General features: G+C 41.7%; 1 protein-coding gene across 3 annotated transcripts; it reads right to left on the bottom strand.

Annotated features, from left to right (window-relative positions):
- Window positions 1–4,276: 4,276 nt before the first annotated feature.
- Window positions 4,277–22,948, bottom strand: LOC115200147 (vacuolar protein sorting-associated protein 33A). Of its 3 annotated transcripts, XR_003879482.1 has the most exons (14): window positions 22,796–22,948; window positions 22,497–22,562; window positions 22,207–22,334; window positions 11,517–11,703; window positions 11,266–11,382; window positions 8,446–8,620; window positions 8,078–8,274; window positions 7,133–7,259; window positions 6,819–6,886; window positions 6,513–6,650; window positions 6,261–6,398; window positions 5,782–5,950; window positions 5,218–5,302; window positions 4,827–4,958 (listed from the first exon to the last, which is right to left on the bottom strand). XR_003879482.1 is itself a non-coding variant. In XM_029762939.1 (13 exons), exons 1-13 carry the CDS (start codon window positions 22,895–22,897, stop codon window positions 4,771–4,773), a joined length of 1,800 nt encoding a protein of 599 aa, XP_029618799.1. In that variant the 5' UTR covers window positions 22,898–22,948; the 3' UTR covers window positions 4,277–4,770. The 3 variants fall into 3 exon arrangements, 2 of the variants coding, with proteins under 2 accessions (XP_029618799.1, XP_029618800.1); XM_029762939.1 differs by lacking the exon at window positions 5,218–5,302 and having other exon boundaries at window positions 4,277–4,958; XM_029762940.1 differs by lacking the exons at window positions 5,218–5,302; window positions 22,497–22,562; window positions 22,796–22,948 and having other exon boundaries at window positions 4,277–4,958; window positions 22,188–22,285.
- Between the last annotated feature and the right edge of the window lie 104 nt (window positions 22,949–23,052).

Genomic DNA, 23,052 nt, shown 5'->3' with positions numbered 1-23,052 from the left:
ATTCTTCGGGGGAAACTAAAATAACACAAAAATAATAGATAAATAAATGTTCTACACAATATCACACAACATACGTTCTGCTACTATTTGGGAACATGCCGTTATAGCTTTATTATTTGGTAACATATTTGTCCCAGGTCATGTTGGACACATTCACTGTACAGTGTGGCTATTTCAACAACAACAGTACACAAATTATTTTATAATTGCCATTCTATAGCCTAATAAAGCAACTCAAAGTTCCCCTTTTTATTTTGCAACCATGAAGTATGTTGTCCAGCCTGCTAAGAGCAAAGCACCTAACAGCACTGTGTAACTGAAGAGAACAAATTTCAGAAGTTCTTTGAAGGTCCGAAGAAAGCGGATAGACAAGGGCTCCATCTCGTAACGGTATTCCATCTCCCAATGAGCGATGTAGTTTGCAGGATCTGTCTGCTCTGCAATCACAGGCCCTGAAAAGATGAAGGATTTTAATTTGTCCCCCCATTGGGTATATATACAGTAGAGCCTACAGTGCATTCAGAAAGTATTCAGACCCCTTGACTTAATCCACATTTTGATACGTTACAGCCTTATTCTAAAATTGATTAAACTGTTTCCCCCTCCTCAATCTACACACAATACCCCATAATGACAAAGCAAAAACAGGTTTTTAGATTTTTTTTTGCAAATGTATTCCAAAAAAATGGAAATATCACATTTACATAAGTATTCAGACCCTTTACTCAGTACTTTGTTGAAGCACCTTTGGCAGCGATTACAGCCTTGAGTCTTCTTGGTTATGACGCTACAAGCTTGGCACACCGATATTTGGCGAGTTTCTGATATTCTTCTCTGTAGATCCTCTCAAGCTCTATCAGGTTGGATGGGGAGTGTCGCTGCACAGCTATTTTCAGGCCTCTCCAGAGATGTTCGGTCCGGGCTCTGGCTGGGCCACTCAAGGACATTCAGAGACTCAATGTCCTGCTCTGGAGCAGGTTTTCATCAAAGATCTCTCTGTACTTTGCTCTGTTCATCTTTCCCTCAATCCTGACTAGTCTCCCAGTCCCTGTCGCTGAAAAACATCCCCACAGCATGATGCTGCCACCACCATGCTTCACCGTAGGGATGGTGCCAGGTGCCCTCCATACGTGACGCTTGGCATTCAGGCCAAAGAGTTCCATTTTGGTTTCATCAGACCAGAGAATCTTTTTTCTCATGAAGAGAAATCTTGTTTCTCATGGTCTCAGAGTCCTTTAGGTGCCTTTTGGCAGACTCCAAGCAGGCAATCATGTGCCTTTTACTGAAGAGTGGCTTCCGTTTGGCCACTCTACCATAAAGGCCTGATTGGTGGAGTGCTGCATAGATGGTTGTCCATCTGGAAGGTTCTCCCATCTCCACAGAAGAACTCTGGAGTTCTGTCAGAGTGTCCCTGACCAACGCCCTCCTCCCCCGATTACTCAGTTTGGCCGGGCGGCCAGCTCTAGGAAGAGTCTTGGTTGTTCCAAACCTTCTCCATTTAAGAATGATGGAGGTGGCCTCCCGAGTGGCGCAGCGGTCTAAGGCACTGCAGTGCTTGAGGCGTCACTCCTGTGGCGGCCGGGCGCATGCATGCTGACATGGTCGACAGTTGTACAGTGTTTCCTCAAACACATTGGTGCGACAGGCTTCCGGGTTAAGCGAGCAGTGTGTCATGAAGCAGTGCGGCTTGGCAGGGTTGTTTCAAAGGACACATGCGTCTCAACCTTCGCCTCTCCCGAGTCCGTACAGGAGTTGCAGCGATGGGACAAAACTTTAACAATTGGATATTACGAAATTGGAGAGAAAAAGGGGTAAAAAAAAAAGAATGATGGAGGCCATTGTGTTCATGGGGACTTTCAATGCTGCAGAAATGTTTTAGTACCCTTCCCCAGATCTGTGCCTCGACACAATCCTGTCTTGGAGCTCTATGGACAATTTCTTCGACCTCATGGCTTGGTTTTTTCTCTGACATGCACCATCAACTGTGGGACCTTATATAGATAGGTGTGTGCCTTTCCAAATCATGTCCAATCAATTGAATTTACCACAGGTGGACTCCAATCAAGTTGTAGAAACATCTCAAGGATGATCAATGAAAACAGGATGCATCTGAGCTCAATTTTGAGTCTTATAGCAAAGGGTCTGAATACTTATGTAAATAAGCTATTTATGTTTTACATTTTTAATACATTTGCAAAAAAATTCTAATAACCTGTTTTCGATTCGTTATTATGGGGTATTGTGTATAGATTGATGAGGATTTTTTATTTAATCCATTTTAGAATAAGGCGGTAACATAACAAAATGTGGAAAAAGTCAAGGGGTCGGAATACATTCCGAATGCACTGTATATCAGCAACATATATTTATAGCTGAAGAGTGCATTAGTAAAGGCATTGCGACCTATAATTGTAGTTTATGAATAATTAATTTGTCAATTGCTCCAAATGCTTTTGGCATTGATCTCACGCTTAGCAAATGGTCAAACATTTACTTCTGACACAGTTACAAGCATAGTTACAAGCTAGTCTGTAAATCGTATTTGGAAATTAAACTATTGAAATATACCTATTGATATTTGAAGACATAATAATTAGAAATGCCTAAAATAGCTGTTACTTTCTTATCAAAAGCCCTAATAATTATTTGTAGAGATAAGAAATATTTTTATATTTAGCTTCAACATCCGAGAACTAGAACCAATAACGAGATTAGGAAGAAGCTGTTGTGTGTAAACATTGAAGTGCTGGTCCACACGCTCAGACAGGTAAGCAACTTTATCGACAGAAATGATGTTGAAATGTATTTATTTTAAAGTATGTAAAGGAAGTAAATTCCCTTACATATATCTATCATATACATGTGGACATGTACCTAGTGCACCTTCAAGCTAAATAATGTAATAGCCTATAACAAAATAGTAGCAATAAAATATATTTCTCCAGACGAAATATTTCACATTAGTTGCACAAAAATAGCCATGCCCCACTTTCGCAACTCAAAATATATCTTTCGCTTTGATAACCTGCAGTAAATATTATTAAATTGTTTAACTATAGCCTACTGTTACTGTTGATGTTGTATGATTTCATGCTATTTTTCTAGTATCTGAAAGCTCTTAAAATGTAAGCGCACGGTGGATACATAACCTACTCACTGGGCATAGGGCCTATAACGTTACAACGTTTCAATATTTATAAACTGCTTAAATTGGTTACTTACCTTGTCGGTTTATATGAAGGATTTTCAACCTCTTTTAAAATGATTTTGTTGAATATACTCTCTGTACACGGGTTTCAATGTGCTGCCAGGAATACAAGGTGATGTCCGTTGCCACAAGTCCTAATGGCAAAGGAGGGGCCAACAACAATTACATTGATTACAAGAGTCCTGAGACCCATGGGGTTTTCCTAATGGAAAATTAAGCCACGTCCTACACCCGCTTCTCTGAGGCGAGACCTTGCCAAATACACAATAATAGGCTATGCATTTTCTATTATTTCAGCTCTGAAAATCCTCTGGTGCATGCAAGAACCGCTCATTTCCCTTTCCACTCTTTATAAAAAATGGTCTTATTACATATGTGTAATTGTTAGCATTTAACATACCAAAAGGAATGCAATGTCACATTAATATATCTTCATGAGATGTGATATAGTGAGTTCCTCACTGTTGGTTCACTAAAATCTCCGACTGCTGTCAATACCCGTCCCCCACTGAGTACAAGCCCCAGCTGTCCACAGCGCATGGCACGGACAAGCCATCGATCAAACCGGAGATCAAACCAAACTCCAACGCACGTATCCTCTACCGGAACATGGAACAAATAGCCTCCTAATTCAATCAGTGTCCTGCGCTGTCAAATCAGGGGCCCTTATGGGGTAAGATCTCCAGACAGCAGAGGGCCATTATCGGCTGATAGGTAGGCCTGTTATTGGGCTAATTGCTCCTCGAGAGAGCAGGACTGCTGACGGCTGACTGGGCTCTCAACCTTTCCTCTCCACGCCACTCCTCCATGCCTGCATCCTTTGGTACCATCTTTATTTTCAACTGCAGGATAAACAACTCATTAAGTAACAATGCATGTGGCCTAATTCACTGTTATCAAGGCTTTTTGATCCTACATGTTGAAGGTGAAAGAAGGTGGAAGAAGGTGGAATTGGGATAGTGTAACAGAGGTGCAGTAAGGCTTTACAGAGTTTTTAGTTTTGTTTTCTAAACCAGAAAAACATTTAGCCACATTGTAGAGTGTAAGGACAAATGTTAAAATGGCCAGTTTTTTAGAGACCTGACATTGACTCTGGTTATAAAAGCAGTAATCAGCAGTCAATTACACATTTTATTTACAGGACTACTTTTCCCACAAATTATGGCAAGCAGAGAGAAAACCCCTATACTGTACAACACAAAATATAGGTTGAAATCACAAAAATAATAATACAAGCATCTACCTTTCAGCCTATATTTTTTACAATGATCTTAAAACCTTCCATCATGCCCCAAGTAAGATATCTTCTCAGCTCCATACAATGACCAAAGCAGGTGGCAATGGAGATGTGCATTTAGCAAGCTGTTAGAGTTGCAGGCAAAGGACAGGGAGAATCAAGGAGCTGACTCCTGGTCACCTCACACTGACAGTTGCTGAGATCAATCAGACACACCTGCAGGGCGCTGGAATATGGACATTAAAAAGAAGTGGCAAGGTCTTTTGTTCTGACTGTTTGATGTGTCTAGCTGTGCATCTGTTCCCCGAGGGGGCGGGCAGCGGGCTCAGGGGGCCTCCGGGCGGTCCATCAGAGACTTGATCCAGCTGGTACCATTGATGAGCTTGGTAGTGGCAATGATGTACTCTGTGCCACCATCCTCCATCTGAGACAGGAAGCGCAGGGCAGCAATTTCTGCATATGTCACCCCTCCCAGAAAGAACACCAGGGTGGTCCTGCTCTCCCCCTGCTGGCCTGTGGGACAGAGTGGGGAGAGAAAACAGTCAAACAGGGTGAAGTTCACAGGGTGCACCACTCTCCAAGGGTGACTCAAGGGGAGTTGGGATATGCAAATTTGTATTTATTTATTTCACACAGAAATATAAGCACCCACCAAATTATTAATATTATTACTTAGCAGAGTGTTTGTTTTGAAGTGAGGTTACTTTAACCTCAAACTGATATTAAACATGTAAACACACAAAGAAAGTAAGAGACAGCGCCTCGAGTCAACCTCCATCCACCCATGTCCCAAACAAACTCCGCCCTCTTCCTGCTACAACAGGCTCGTCTATTGTCAGTCTTCCATTATCACCTTTCTAGAACAAAGATATGGCAGACATGTAAAAACAAGTCAACTCTCTAATACCCAAACTCACAGTTCTAATTAACACATTGCATGGTGTAAATAAAAGGCATCTCATCAAATTAATTATCCTCTTGTCAATGAGATGTCCAAACTGACCCTGGAGTCAGCAACACACAGTTATAACGCTTAAGATGAGGATATTCAACTTCCTGGTCTCTGAAAGGTCAACAGTGCCTTTGCCTCTCCTCTTTCATACACAAATACATGTACACAAACAATTACCCAAACAGACCCACACTTAACGGTAATGTACAGTTTTGTTCAGTGTGTACAATAAATCAACTGCTGCTTGAAGACATTTGGCACGGCAGGGACAAAGCCAGCTCTTATCTACAGCCAGCAGATCACCACACATTCACCCAGCCTTTCAATAGCTCAGCTTGTTGTGCAAGAGAGCAACCTGCTGCCTTGGTCTCCTGCTGTCCTTACGTTTCTTATGGAGACCAGCAGGCAGCTGTTGTCTCTCCTCAAAGTGTGGACCAGGGAGCATCTTCAGAACTTCCTCGATGCTGCGCCAGCCGGGCCTGGCCAACACCTGGGTCAGACGGATGCTGAGAGGAGCATAACCACTGTACACATAGGAGATGTCATTGGGGTTCTGGAGGAAGATGACACATACACAAGCTGGGAATCAGTACAGACAATACTACATACAAATCCCACTCTCACAGTTGGAGAAAAATAGTATGCACGTGAGTTTTAGTAAGGTTGTTGTTACATTTGGTTAATGCTTTGAGTATTTTTTTCTCAACTTGCTTAATAAACAAAAACAACACAACTCCATTATTGTGCAAATACAAAGCAATGACCAAATTGTCACTACAATAATAACAGTGTTATTACACAGGTGTAAGTGTTACCCTCCCCCTCCCAGACTACATTATGTCTCCCTCATGGGATTCATTCACCTGTTCGTTGGCATCCTCCATCCAAAGCTTGAGTGTCTTTCTGATAGTGGGGTAGATATTCCTGGTGCCTGTCTGGGGCTTCAGAAGACCTGTCTTCTCCAGGTTGTTGAGGGTAAGCATGTGTTCGTATCCATATGTCTAGAGAAAACAGCACAGGTCAATCATGTTGCCACAGTAGCTTTCATCACATCTTCAAATGACCATTAGTATTAAAACACTGACTTATTGTAATGTATTCAGAAAAAAATGCACCTGCAGGATCTCTCTCTTGTAGTAGTCCAATATCTTCTGCTTGAGGCCGTTGTTGCAGACTGACTGCATACAGACCAGCCGCAAGATTTTGATCAGAGGATCCTTCTGGGCAATACAGTCCTCAATATATGTGTTAACCTGGACAATGGGAACAAGGGGTGGTTGGTCAGCAAGCCTAGACATGAGCACACACATACACACAGGGACTAAGCAAAACATTCTGTTTATAGTGAGGGCAGCTTCAAATATTATCAGAGCCAACCTCATCCACACTACAATCTACAAAGCATTGAAAACCTTGTGTACCTTGTCTGTGTCAACTCCAGTCATAAACTCCTGCTCCACTGTCAGGTTATCAAAGAAGGCCTCTGAGGCTGAATCAGAGAGAGAGAAAATATCCATTCACCTCTGTCAACGAGTATCAACAGTAGTCTTTCTCTAAACGATATGCCACACATTTGACAAAGTCAACTACATTAAATGTCACCAAGATCAGATTGTATCAGTTTTTTAGGGTGGAGGGCAGGAAGAAAAACAGATTAAGACAGAAGGAAGGGATGAGGAATGGAGAGTTGTTAGTTGGACATGAAAGGAGAAGGAGTAAAGGCTGTTCCTCTCACTGGTGATGTCCTTTATGAGTTCAGCTATGGAGGTGTGATTGGCCAGCGAGCTCCGTGCTGCCTGCATGTGGGGCAGCTGGGACACAAACTGCTTTATCTCGCCAACTGTTTTGGCATTATGTCGTTCCTGCAAAAAAAAAATCAACAAACTAACATTAACACTGGAAAAAAGAGACTGTGTAGTGTTACATACAGATGTGAAATGTGAGAGCCAGTTGAGAGACTACTAAAATCCCGTGGAAATTACTAAAAATCTACTTTCCAATTACACATTAAACAGACACTAAACTCAACGTAAATATGTGGGAATGATTTCAGATTAAACATACAGTATGGAATGCTGCCATGTAGGCATAACATTAGTAAGAAATGGTTTGTTGCCTAGAGAACAGCTGATATGGTCATCCATCAAACTAGAGAAAATGAACTTTGATTGGGAACAGGTCTGGGCAATACAGAAATGTAAAAAAAAAACCTGAAACACCCACAGGTGTGGGACTTCAGTCTAATTATCACATGCAAAGCATCCAGTGACAGTTCTGATGCCAAAAGTGTAGGCCTGTAGGGGATGCATAACAAATCATCAGTGGGAGATTACGCATAAACTAAACACAGTTACTTTTATCTGCCACTCCTTTATTGTAAGTGTGTTTACTGTCTTGATCGATAATACTAATTGTCAGTTGGCTTTACTTTTTGCCATTGGAAAACCACCTCCTGAAAAGTCTACCTGGCACATAGAAGGTGATCAATAAGAACACAAATTGATATGATTAGAGAAAGCGGTAGCTAATGTAATTGAGCGGTCTGACATTACGATTTATCTGAGATTGTAATCCCCAGTTTGTGAAGTGACATTTATAACACATTAACAAAGTGATTTGGATGAAATTAGACAGGAGTGGTTACAAGGAGTGTCTGTCTGCGCGCTTGGATGAATCCAACCTCAAAGGCAGCAGAGATGATCTTGGCCTTCTTGCTCAGTGCAGCCCCTATGGCATTAAAGTTTTTGTCCCGTATCTCAGCATACAGCTCCTCCGCTGAGTTGAGCTGCATCTTCTTGGGCTCGGTGGGCAGGTCTTTACCCACCTCACCCTGCTTCTTTTGGGCAGCAAACTTCTCCGGAGGCAACTTCACATAACCTGTTTGCAGACGCATGCGAACAGAATAAAGAAGCACACAAAGGTCCAAAATCCCATACACAAATGAACAGAGACCCCTCAAGATGTCTTTACGTCAATCAATATGTGATTAAATATGTCTGTATTTAGCGTGCATTGTGTTTTCATGCATTAACAGAGGCCCATTCTCACCGTTGGTGATTCCATAAACTTCATCAATGAGGCCCTCATAGGTGAGCTGTGTGGCCAGAGGGGTAAGCAGGTCTATGTTGCGGTCCAGCAGCAGCAGTGAGTCAAACACAGGCAGGATCTGAGTCTGACTGCCAGCAAACTCCCTCTTCATCCTAAGCATCATATTAGCTACATGCTGCACATGGAGAAGAAATCAGGGTTTTACTTCTAACATAATTAAAGCGTTAATTTACACTCTACATAATCATTACTTTTATGAGTAACGGAGTAAAGTAGCATGTTACTTTTTCAAATTGGGTAATATTATTACAGTTACTTTGTCAAACAACATGTGCGCTACTTTCAGAATCATATCTCTACCGGGCACGTGCTTTCATGATCCGATCTTGACTTGTTTCCTCATTTAGTTCTCGAGCGAGTGGAGAAAGGCTGCTTGGAGAAATGTCATCACAGCTGCTGGCCATAGAAATGTATAGAGGGCACATCGCTGATATTTGCCATCAATTGCGTCTGTGATAGCAAAGCCCATAATGGGCTTCCCATCTAGTGACAAGTGTATACCCTCTATACATCGCTATGGGTCCGTGTACGTGCGGTCTATAACCAGAACCTGCGGCTCAAGAGAAAGATTTTGAATGAAAAGATAGGGAATCTGTACAGATTTGCGAAAAGTGCAAATCAATCCCAGAACAACAGCAAAGGACCTTGTGAAGATGCTGGAGGAAACAGGTACAAAAGTATCTATATCCACAGTAAAGCGAGTCCTATATCGACATACCCTGAAAGGCCTCTCAGCAAGGAAGAAGCCACTGCTCCAAAACCGCCATAAAAAAGCCAGACTACGGTTTGCAACTGCACATGGGGACAAAGATCGTACTTTTTGGAGAAATGTCCTCTAGTCTGATGAAACAAAAATAGAACTGTTTGGCCATAATGACCATCGTTATGTTTGAAGGAAAAAGGGGGAGGTTTGCAAGCCGAAGAACACCATCCCAACTGTGAAGCACGGGGGTGGCAGCATGGGGAAGCTTGTGGAAGGCTACCCGAAACGTTTGACCCAAGTTAAACAATTTAAAGGCAATGCTACCAAATACTAATTGAGTGAATGTAAACTTCTGACCCACTGGGAATGTGATGAAAGAAATAAAAGCTGAAATGAATCACTCTACTATTATTCTGACATTTCACATTCTTAAAATAAAGTGGTGATCCTAACTGACTTAAAACAGGGAACTTGTACTAGGATTAATTGCCAGGAATTGTGAAAAACTGAGTTTAAATGTATTTGGCTAAGGTGTATGTAAACTTCCAACTGTACGTTCAAGCAGCATATTAAACTGGTATAACATTGTAGGTTACATCGTCAAGTACACATACATTTGCCAGGGCATATTATTTATTTATAAATCTGATTATTTCACATGGCAATGTAGGAAGCTATCAACTTCAAAATCCCTTTACTATCTTGGTTTAGCTTGGCATTAAATAAGCAGCCTATTTTGCATTGAAAACCAAATATCAGTGACTGTTCAAACAGTAAACCAACAACATTGTAGCCTTATTAGAATCCCTCAAAGGTTATTCTAGGCAATTTTGAAATGCAAAAACAGATGTGCTTGTTTTTCTCCATGACTAAAAATCATGGCATTCTATTTTTAGCTGATATGAGAGTGAATACATTGAAGCAGCATATCAAATTAGGATAATGTTGTTGGTACAAGACTAAGAATATTTGCCAGGGTATATTTAATTATACATCTGATTATTTCACATGGCGATGTGGGAAGCTAATCAAATTCAAAATCCCTTCAACTTCAAGATTGCTGTCTTAGTTTAGCTTGGCATTAAAAAAGTGGTCTATTTTGCATTGATAACCAAATATAACCTCAGTGACTCTTCAAACAATAAACATTGTAGCCTTATTAGAATCCCCCCAAATGTATTTTGTTAAGTGGTAATAACTACCTGATTGACTACCTAAAAACAGCCCCAAGCCCTGTGCTTTCATTTTCTCCATGAGCAAAAATGATGGCATTCTATTTTTAGCTGATATGGGAAGTAATATATTCGAGCAGCATATTAAACTGGGATAATGTAGGTTACACTAGCAGGTATAAGAATACTTGCCAGGGCATATTATTTCATTATAAATCTGATTATTTCATAAGGTGGAGATGTAGGAAGCTAAAAGGCTAGCTTGCTGTCTTTTTAGCTCGCTAGCAAGCTGCTAGCGGAGTAGCCTATAGCCAACTGGTAGTCACAAAATGAGGTAATTTATAACAAACCTAAATTTTCATTACATGTAGCTATCAAATACGCAGTTGGTTTTCATTGAAATTAGTTAACAGTGGTGATGAATTTTCACACGTGAATCTTCTTTCCTTTTATTACAAATGGAAGACAAGAAAATCTATGCTATCACACCCTTGTGTATGTTACTATTAGGGGGTCTAAAAACACATGGATCAGCGAGGGTATCATGTTACAGAAGGTGCGCATTGCTCTGACTCCACCCAACAGCATGCACACGTGTAGATTATCTTTGGTAGAGTGTCTCGAAACCTTTACTAAGTAGCCTATCTTTGGTAGAGTGCGTGCGGCTCGCCTTGCTCCCTCCGATAGTCAAACAAACGGAGTTTTCATGAAAGTAATATATCACGTTACTCTACAATATTCATTTGTGTGGAAAGTAAGGCTTTACTTTTGTTAAATGTAACGAGTAAAATGTAATATATTACTTTCCCAAATAACTAATACCAACACTGGAGCCAATATGGAATTCTAAACCTAATGAAGTCCCAAGTCGTTCCCAATACTCACCCGTGCACACTCCCCTTTCCCAAATATCTGGGGGATGGTCCCATACAGAGCCTGGAGAGTCATAAGGCCCTTGGCGGTGTGGTACAGACTTGTCTGGTCACTTTCTAGATAGCATTCCTAAAAAAGAGCCAGGGCACACGGGTTATTACCCCATACAATACAAATGATAGCTTTGTACCTGAGCCTTATTGGGCCTATACATACACTGGGACATGTGTAGTGTCTTTGTGCATGTCCCTGTCCTAACCTACCCTGAAGGCCCCCTCAGACTCCATGGAGAGCAAGTCTCCATCATAAGGGATGAGGTCTAGGATGTACTCGTCTATGTTGATGAACGAGCCCAGGACCCCCTGCTCCTTCAGCCGCTGCTCACAAAGCATGCTCCGCCGGGGCACAAACAGGATGTGGAAGTCACGTGGGGAATGCATCTTATCCTCACTGCAAGAACACACATTGAACACAAGAGATGCACTGTAAGAGGAAAAGCAAAACCCATCCACACCCTCATGCAATACTGGCTGCAGCATTACTCCAAAAACAAGGACAGTGTTTAACATAGGGATGTGACAAATGTACAAATTTTCTTATGGTTTAAATGTTTTTGTTTTACATCAGAAAATTACGCCACGTATGAACGCTAGGGGGCAATGCAGTTCAATGTACTGCAGTCCTGGCTACCTACCAGCTAGACCGCATTCACCTTACCGCTATCCCCCAAGTACTCAAATCAAAGACAGTATTAAATTATTATAATTTTTTTTTTACAACCAAATCTCTATTTTTGACGTAAATGGCATGTTATAGAAGGGTCCAGGCATGTTTTTGAGAAAGTTAGCCCAAACAGAAAATCAGTTCCTCATCCTCGTTGTGTAGTATGGGGGCCCGAAAAAACATGAACAAAGGCTTCAAAAACACCCAAATACGTCTATTAGAAACAGCAAAGCTCTCAGTATAGTGATGAAGGAATATGACATTGCGGATAAAGTTCGGAATGACAACTTCATGTGTACAACATCTAAAGACCTGCATCACTATAGTGAGAGATTTGCTGTTTCTAAAAGGATGTATTTGGGTGTTTTTGTAGGCTTTTTTCATGTTTTTTAGGGGCCCACATACTACACAAGGATGAGGAAGTGATTCGCTGTTTGGGGCAAGTTTCTCAAAAACGTGAAATCACAAAAAAGGTGTCTGGACCCTTCTATAGGATGCAATTTAGATCAAAAGTAGATATTTGGTTGTAAATAAGAAAATGTATCCTTTAATGCTGTTTTATGTTCTCTGTTGTGTGCCTCTCCTCAATGTTCTCAGTGGTCAGTACATGGGACTTTCATGTCACACTTTTCACATCAATGTGATGGCTCGTTGCAGTGATGTATGACAGTGTGTTCATTTCTGTAATCAGCACTGTGATTTTCTCACCCCGTCCCAAAATGGGTTTGGTCTCACGGTGCCTCCCTTTCAGCATTGCACCTGTACTGCCAATGTAGCTCAATTCCACCTCGCAAAGTTTACATTTCATCATCTTCTCATTTAACTTCTCAAAGTATTGCCCTAGAGGACTTAACTGCTGTCACTTCCCTGACTCACTTTGCCATTTTTCCAACTGTGAGCGATGATGACGTGCGTAGCGCTTTTTATCAGTGGCAAATCATTTGAAAGATGCATGTCTCCTACTTACAGCATTGTTGCATTAGGCATTTGTTGAATTTGTATTTTTGCCTTTATGATGATGGGGACCTGTTAGTGGTAGTTTGGTGATAACTGCACTGTGACATTCGTTTAAATGTTACACCCCTAAAGCCAGTGAGATAATGTGATGTTATCCTTTTTCTTCTTGTCCTTCTTTGGGATTGGGTTGGCGGATCGCATCCAACACCGCCACCTACTGTACTGGAGTGTGAGGCCAGTTACAGCCTACCTACATTAAATCCTCTTCATTAGTCCTGTTCCTTCAAGAAAGTGAAATAGCGCCCTAGACACCACTTCCCTCCCCTTTCCTTCCCCCACTACACCACCCATACCTCAACCCCATCTAGCCTCCCTAACCCTTTCACACAATCTCTCCCTATCTACAGTACCAGTCAAAAGTTTGGACACACCTACTCACTCCAGGGTTTTTCTTAATTTGAAATAACACATATGGAATCATGTTGTAACCAAAAAAGTGTTAAACAAATCTAAATATATTTTATATTCTTCAAAGTAGCCACCCTTTGCCTTGATGACAGCTTTGCATACTCTTGGCATTCTCTCAACCAGCTTCATGAGGTAGTCACCTGGAATGCCTTTCAATTAACAAGTGTGCCTTGTTAAAAGTGCCTTGTTAAAAGTTAATTTGTGGAATTTATTTCCTTCTTAATGTGTTTGAGCTAATCAGTTGTGTTGTGACAAGGTAGGGGTAGTATACAGAAGATAACCCTATTTGGTAAAAGACCAAGTTCATATTATGGCAAGAACAGCTCAAATAAGCAAAGAGAAACAACAGTCCATCATTACTTTTTCAGTTAATGCGGAACATTTCTTCAAGTGCAGTCGCAAAAACCATAAAGCGCTATGATGAAACTGGCTCTCATGAGGACCACCACAGGAAAGGAAGACCCAGTTACCTCTGCTGCAGAGAATAAGTTCATTAGAGTCACCAGCCTCAGAAATTGCAGCCCAAATAAATGCTTCACAGAGTTCAAGTAACAGACATCTCAACATCAACTGTTCAGAGGAGACTGTGTGAATCAGGCCTTCATGGTCGAATTGTTGCAAATAAACCACTACTAAAGGACACCAATAAGAAGAAGAGATTTGCGTGGGCCAAGGAACACGAGCAATGGTCATTAGACCGGTGAAAATCTGACCTTTGGTCTGATGAGTCCAAATGTGAGATTTTTGGTTCCAACCGCCATGTCTTTGTGAGACGCAGAGTAGGTGAACGGATGATCTCTGCATGTATGGTTCCCACCGTGAAGCATGGAGGAGGAGGTGTGGGAGTGCTTTGCTGGTGACACTGTCTGATTTATTTCGAATTCAAGGCGCACTTAACCAGCATGGCCACCACAGATTTCTGCAGCGATATACCATCCCATCTGGTTTGTCCTTAGTGGGACTATCATTTGTTTTTCAACAGGACAATGACCTAACACACCTCCAGGCTGTGTAAGGGCTATTTGACCAAGAAGGAGAGTGATGGAGTGCTGCATCAGATGACCTGGCTTCCACAATCACCCACACTCAACCCAATTGAGATGGTTTGGGATGAGTTGGACCACAGAGTGAAGGAAAAGCAGCCAACAAGTGCTCAGCATATGTGGGAACTCATTCAAGATTGTTGGAAAATATTCCAGGTGAAGCTGGTTGAGAGAATGCCAAGAGTGTGCAAAGCTGTCATTGAGGCAAATGGTGGCTACTTTGAAGAATCTAAAATATATTTTTATTTGTTTAACACTTTTTTGGTTACTACATTATTCCATATGTGTTATTTCATTGTTTTGATGTCTTCACTAGTATTCTACAATGTATAGATTAGTAAAAATAAAGAAAAACCATTGAATGAGCAGGTGTGTCCAAACTTTTGACTGGTACTGTATACAACAGTGTTTGTCTATCCGACCCCCAATCACATCCTGCCACTGCCCTCATGAGGTTCAGCACCTTCCTACACTTAATTTCAAGATGCTCAACATGTCTCTGCCACGTAAGCCTCTCACTAAACCACATAACTAAATAATTAAACTCTGACACCCTACTTATATCCGTATATTTGCAGCCTAACATCTTTAACCTTCACTCCTAGAAAACACCACAAAGCAGGACTTGGCCACAGATATCCTAAACCCCCATGTTAAGAGACCAATCTTCCACACCTTCTTGCATCTTCCTCATCACAAATTTTACATTCCCACCTCTGTTCCCCCCATCATCAGCATACCCAGGCCATACACTCACTCCCTGTCCCACATCTAAATGAATGCTCTTCAACCGATCACTGCCCGCACCTGCCCGCCCGTCCAGCATCACTACTCTGGACTAGAGGTCAACCGATTAATCGGAATGGCTGATTAATTAGGGCCGATTTCAAGTTTTCATAACTATCGGAAATCGGTATTTTTGGACGCCAGTTTGGCCGATTCCCCCCCCCTTTTCTTTTTACACCTTTATTTAACTAGGCAAGTCAGATTAAGAACACATTCTTATTTTCAATGACGGCCTAGGAACGGTGGGTTCTGTCATTCTGCCTTGTTCAGGGGCAGAATGACAGATTTTTACCTTGTCAGCTTGGGGATTCAATCTTGCAACCTTACGGTTAACTAGTCCAACGCTCTAACCACCTGTCATTGCACTCCACGAGGAGCCTGCCTGTTACGCGAATGCAGTAAGAAGCCAAGGTAAGTTGCTAGCAAGCATTAAACTTATCTTATAAAAAACAATCAATCAATCATAATCACTAGTTAACTACACATGGTTGATGATATTACTAGTTTATCTAGCCTGTCCTGCGTTGCATATAATCGCTTAGGTACATGTTGCTCCAATGTGTACCTAACCATAAACATCAATGCCTTTCTTAAAATCAATACACAAGTATACATTTTAAACCTGCATATTTAGTTAATATTGCCTGCTAACATGAATTTTTTTTAACTAGGGAAAATGTGTCACTTCTCTTGCAACAGAGTCAGGGTATATGCAGCAGTTTGGGCTGCCTGGCTCGTTGCGAACTAATTTGCCAGAATTTTACGTAATTATGACATAACATTGAAGGTTGTGCAATGTAACAGGAATATTTAGACTTAGGGATGCCACCCGTTAGATAAAATACGGAACGGTTCCGTATTTCACTGAAAGGAAAAACGTTTTGTTTTCGAGATGATAGTTTCCGGATTCGACCATATTAATGACCTAAGGCTCGTATTTGTGTGTTTATTATATTATAATTAAGTTTATGATTTGATAGAGCAGTCTGACTGAGCGGTGGTAGGCAGCAGCAGGCTTGTAAGCATTCATTCAAACATCACTTTTGTGCGTTTTGCCAGCAGCTCTTCGCTGTGCTTCAAGCATTGCGCTGTTTATGACTTCAAGCCTATCAACTCCCAAGATTAGGCTGGTGTAACCGATGTGAAATTGCTAGCTAGTTAGCCGTGTGCGTGCTAATAGCGTTTCAAACGTCACTCGCTCTGAGACTTGGAGTAGTTGTTCCCCTTGCTCTGCATGGGTAACACTGCTTCGAGGGTGGCTGTTGTCGATGTGTTCCTGGTTCGAGCCCAGGTAGGAGCGAGGAGAGGGACGGAAGCTATACTGTTACACTGGCAATACTAAAGTGCCTATAAGAACATCCAAAAGTCAAAAGGTATATGAAATACAAATTGTATAGAGAGAAATAGTCCTATAATAACTACAACCTAAAACTTCTTACCTGGGAATATTGAAGACTCATGTTAAAAGGAACCACCAGCTTTCATATGTTCTCATGTTCTGAGCAAGGAACTTAAACGTTAGCTTTCTGACATGGCACATATTGCACTTTTACTTTCTTCTCCAACACTTTGTTTTTGCATTATTTAAACCAAATTGAACATGTTTCATTATTTATTTGAGGCTAAATAGATTTTATTGATGTATTATATTAAGTTATTAAAACAGGATGAAAGAAACCGCACACTGCTCTTGATAGTATCACTGGTATTTAATAAGCTTACGTATCGGCCCAACGGCCTTCGTCAGAGCTTGAAAAAGCTCTGACGAAGGCCGTTGGGCCGATACGTAAGCTTATTAAATACCAGTGATACTATCAAGAGCAGTGTGCGGTTTCTTTCATCCTGTTTTAATTGCTTTAATTGTTGCCATGCACCTGCAACAAGACTGCTCAGATGTGCGAGTGCCTTTTGAATCTCGTATTATATTAAGTTAAAATAAGTGTTCATTCAGTATTGTTGTAATTGTCATATATATATATAAAACATTTGGCCGATTAATCGGTATCGGCTTTTTTTGGTCCTCCAATAATCGGCATCGGCGGCGAAAAATCATAATCGGTCGACCTCTACTCTGGACGGCGCCGACTTAGAATATGTGGATAACTACAAATACCTAGGTGTCTGGTTAGACTGTAAACTCTCCTTCCAGACTCACATTAAGCATCTCCAATCCAAAATTAAATCTAGAATCGGCTACCTATTTTGCAACAGAGCATCCTTCACTCATGCTGCCAAACACACCCTCGTAAAACTGACCATCCTACTGATCCTCGACTTCGGCGATGTCATTTACAAAATAGCCTCCAACACTCTACTCAACAAATTGGATGCAGTCTATCACAGTGCCAACTGTTTTGTCACCAAAGCCCCATATACTACCCACCACTGCGACCTGTACGCCCTCGTTGGCTGGCCCTCGCTTCATTCTCGTCGCCAAACCCACTAGCTCTTGGTCATCTACAAGTCTCTGCTAGGTAAAGCCCCGCCTTATCTCAGCTCACTGGTCACCATAGCAGCACCCACTCATAGCATGTGCTCCAGCAGGTATATCTCTCTGGTCACCCCAAAGCCAATTCCTCCTTTGGCTGCCTTTCATTACAGTTCTCTGCTGCCAATGACTGAAACGAATTGCAAAAAATCACTGAAGCTGGAGACTTATATCTCCCTCACTAGCTTTAAGCACCAGCTGTCAGAGCAGCTCACAGATCACTGCACATAGCCCATCTGTAAACAGCCCATCCAACTACCACATCCCCATACTGTATTTTTTTTATCTTGCTCCTTTGCACCACAGTATCTCTACTTGCAAATTCATCTTCTGCACATCTACCATTCCAGTGTTTAATTGCTATATTGTAATTACTTCGCCACCATGGCCTATTTACTGCCCTAACTCCCTTATCTTACCTCATTTGCACTCACTGTATATATACTTTTTTGTTTTCTTTTTTCTACTGTATTATTGACTATGTTTTGTTTATTCCATGTGTAACTCTGTTGTTGTATGTGTTCGAACTGCTATGCTTCATCTTGGCCAGGTCGCAGTTGCAAATGAGAACTTGTTCTCAACTAGCCTACCTGGTTAAATAACGGTGAAATAAAAAAAAAAAGAATAAAAAAAAGAAACATCCTTAAATATGTCATCTATCATCAGGGTGAACAACACCAGACTAACCACACTTCCCTGAGGAGTACCATTGTCCACTTCAAACCGCATTGACAATTCTGACCCCAACCTCACCCGTATAACTCGATCGAACAAGAAGTCCATGATCCAGTTATACAGACGTCCCCCAATGCACTCAACTTGATCAACAACCCTTCCCTCCACATGGTATCATAAGCTTTCTCAATGTCAAAATACACAACACTCATCACCTCTTTAATTGTCAGGGCCTTGGCTATCTCTGTACTAAATGTCACCAGGGCATCCATGGCAGACCTCCCTCTCCTGAACCTACTCTGTGCTACACTCATCAAACCCCTAACTTCCAGGAAATACATCATCCTACTCACTATCATCTTTTCCATCAACTTACACATTTTGGATGTCAGCACGATAGGCCTATAACTGCCTGCCCTAGCGGGATCTTTATATCCTTTTACGAACGGCAACACCACCGCACGTCTCTACCCAGCAGGTATCACTGCAGTCCTACACATCTTATTAAACAACCCTAACACTGCTTCCAACACACTGTCCGGTGCATGCTGAATCATCACATAACACATCCTATCTTCACCAGGAGCAGTCCGCCCGCAACCCTCCAACGCCATTGTCATACCAAACATAGAAAACTCTGCATCCATAGCTTCTCCTGACTCCCCTTTTATCTTTAAAACATCTCCATGCTCCTTCAGCTTCCCTCCCTCTTACTCTCATCACACAGGTGCTCACATCTATGAACCACTGCAAATGCACAAGCTATGACATTTGCCTTTTTTTTTCACACAGCTGTGACGTTTCCTTATAACAACACTGGAATTGCAGCATTTTTACCCTTCCCCACCATATTTTTTAAAACATTTTCCAAACTGCACCAATTTCGGTCCCTCTACCAATAGTGGAGAAAAATTCCCGCCATGCCTCCCTTTTCACTGTCTTAATCGTTCTTCTGGCCGCCGCCCTCTTCCTTTGATTCTCCATGAGATTCCTTTCTGTCAATCCATTCCTTCCGTAGAGCTATATCTGTTTCCTGCACCACTTTTGAGCCCTCATCTGCCCACCATGGCACCACCCTCCGTCTTCCTCCCCTGAACGGTCACATCTGCAGCTGATATAATTACAGACGTTACTGCCTCATCCACAGACCTCTCCACTGATAACTTATGTCCCGCCCGCTCACACAGGTACTTGAACATCTTCCAGTTAGCTTTCTCAAAGCACCACCTCATGTTATTGCCTCTACTCCGCGCACACGCACACACACTGACCTTACATCGAACTGGAAAATCATCACTTACTACTGTGGTTTCTCTCATCACTTCCCATTTACACCTCCCTGCCACCACCGCAGACACCAATGTCTAGTCTAAGGATGACTCTGTACCCCTCGCCACATTGATTCTCATTCCCCTCCCATCATTAACACACACTAATCATAAATTCTTCGACTATACTCCCATTGTTATCTTAATGCGTACTTCCCCAGATTTCTTTATGGGCATTAAAAAAAAACACACCATATTACCTTCCTATCAATCCCTTCTACAGTTGAAGTCAGAAGTTTACATACACCTTAGCCAAATACATTTAAACTCAGTTTTTCCACAATTACTAACATTTAATTCTAGTACAAATTCCCTGTTTTAGGACAGTTAGAATCACCACTTTGTTTAAAGAATGTGAAATGTCAGAATAATAGTAGAGAGAAGGATTTATTTCAGCTTTTATTTCTTTCATCACATTCCCAGTGGGTCAGAAGTTTACATACACTCAATTAGTATTTGGTAGCATTGCCTTTAAATGGTTTAACTTGGGTCAAACGTTTCGGGTAGCCTTCCACAAGCTTCCCACAATAAGTTGGGTGAATTTTGTCCCATTTCTCCGAACAGAGCTGGTGTAACAGTCAGGTTTGTAGGCCTCCTTGCTCGCACACGCTTTTTCAGTTCTGCCCACAAATGTTCTATAGGATTGAGGTCAGGGCTTTGTTATGGTCACTCCAATACCTTGACTTTGTTGTCCTTAAGCCATTTTGCCACAACTTTGGAAGTATGCTTGGGGTCATTGTCCATTTGGAAGACCCATTTGTGACCAAGCTTTAACTTCCTGAGTGATATCTTGAGATGTTGCTTCAATATATCCACATAATTTTCCGTCCTCATGATGCCATCTATTTTGTGAAGCGCACCAGTCCCTCCTGCAGCAAAGCACCCCCACAACATGATGCTGCCACCCCCATGCTTCACGGTTGGGATGGTGTTCTTTGGCTTGCAAGCCTCCCCCTTTTTCCTCCAAACATAACGATGGTCATTATGGCCAAACAGTTCAATTTTTGTTTCATCAGACTAGAGGACATTTCTCCAAAAAGTACGATCTTTGTCCCCATGTGCAGATGCAAACCGTAGTCTGGCTTTTTTTATGGCGGTTTTGGAGAAGTGGCTTCTTCCTTGCTGAGCAGCCTTTCAGGTTATGTCGATATAGGACTCGCTTTACTGTGGATATAGATACTTTTGTACCTGTTTCCTCCAGCATCTTCACAAGGTCCTTTGCTGTTGTTTTAGGATTGATTTGCACTTTTCGCACCAAAGTACGTTCAACTCTAGGAGACAGATCGCGTCTCCTTCCTGAGCGGTATGATGGCTGGGTGGTCCCATGGTGTTTATACTTGCGTACTATTGTTTGTACAGATGAACATGGTACCTTCAGGCATTTGGAAATTGCTCCCAAGGATGAACCAGACTTGGAGGTCTACAATTTTTTTTCTGAGGTCTTTGCTGATTTCTTTAGATTTTCCCATGATGTCAAGCAAAGAGGCACTGAGTTTGAAGGTAGGCCTTGAAATACATCCACAGGTACACCTCCAAATGACTCAATGATGTTGATTAGCATATCAGAAGCTTCTAAAGCCATGACATCATTTTCTGGAATTTTCCAAGCTGTTTAAAGCACAGTCAACTTATTGTATGTAAACTTCTGACCCACTGGAATTGTGATACAGTGAATTATAAGTGAAATAATCTGTCTGTTAACAATTGTTGGAAAAATTACTTGTGTCTTCCACAAAGTAGATGTCCTAACCGACCTGCCAAAACTATAGTTTGTTAACAAGAAATTTGTGGAGTGGTTGAAAAAACAAGTTTTAATGACTCCAACCTAAGTGTATGTAAACTTCCGACTTTAACTGTGCTAACATAAGAGCTTTGCATGGGTTATAGAAATTAGCTATTGCAATTGTTACTTCTATTCCTACATTTCTATCACCACACATTCCAGTATCTCCAATACTCTGTATGCCATCCCCTCTTTAACGAACGTAGCACAACCCCTCCCCGACCCCTCCACTCTATCACACTGTACCAAACTGAGTCCCGGAATCACAAACTCCAGTTGAGGTTTGAGCCATGCCTCTTGTACACACACTACATCTGGTACTACCTCCATGTCATCTACAAACTGGTACTACCTGTCATCTACAAACTGGTACTACCTGTCATCTACAAACTGGTACTACCTGTCATCTACAAACTTTTTAAACTCCTGCCCGTTAGCTATTAAGCTTCTAGCGGTCCATTGATGGATTGCAAAAACCATACTAAATAGTTTGCTTCTGTAATTCCCAGGAAATCTTTGGCTGCGCGTACCACCACATCTATGCGTGCAGACTTTTTCTTAACTTGATCACTCATATTCATCACAATACACATGAACGCCAAGAAGTCAACCCTGTTCACCACCAACGACCGCATACTGATGGACACCTTCCGTAGAGACCCCAGTTTGTGCTACTCCCTCACCTCCCCCTGGGATGCTGACCTGATGACATTCTCAGCTATAATATCCATCAGTTCCAGTCTGGGACGGACAAAGAAGATTATATTTTTCACGTCAGCAGCAGGAAGACGCCCCCCTTTGAGGGTGAACATCTTCTCCACCTCATGTTCCTGGAAGATATAAAGAAGACAGATCTGTCAACAACCAGCTTGACATATTGCTATTGCTGTAATGTGCGGCTTTGAAAACACAACGATTCATTGTTGCCATTCTGTCAGACTCGCTTATAAAAAAAGTCTACACACCGAAGTACACATTTGAGTCAGTCTTACCTTCAGCAAGGAATATTGTGCTATCAATCCAAAGGGTCCGGTCAGGTATTCATCCCACACAATAGCCTAAGGACAGTCGACAACAATTTTAGACACATAAATACTACGAGTTCCAAAGTTGAAACTTAAATCAACTGCATCTATTTAGCTACTATGTGGATGACTATGTACCACAACAACCCAATTATTGTTTATGTGGATGATAGCCTAGAATGCTAGCTAGTGTTGAACAGACATTTCCAATTAAAACAAGATAAAAGGGTTTGTAATTTTTAAACGCTTTAATCCAGGCGTTTTACCTTGCTTCCTGCACATTTGTCCAAAAACTCACGGAGCTCCTTCCGCGCTGCTTCCCTCAAAATGTTTAAATTGACTCTTCCATAGGATAAGTGCGCAGACATTTTTGCTCTGACAGTAAGGGAGTATCAGGTGACTGCTAGCGGTGGTGTGCATCATGTGACCAAACAGCGAACTTCTTTGAGCTATAATAAATATTCTGTCCAAAAGATGGCGCTATATCTCCACAATGAACACCCCCAATTATCCCGGAACAGTG

Source organism: Salmo trutta, chromosome 9, assembly GCF_901001165.1.
Source record: "Salmo trutta chromosome 9, fSalTru1.1, whole genome shotgun sequence".
NCBI lineage: Eukaryota > Metazoa > Chordata > Actinopteri > Salmoniformes > Salmonidae > Salmo > Salmo trutta.
This window is presented reverse-complemented; position numbering and strand designations above follow the sequence as displayed.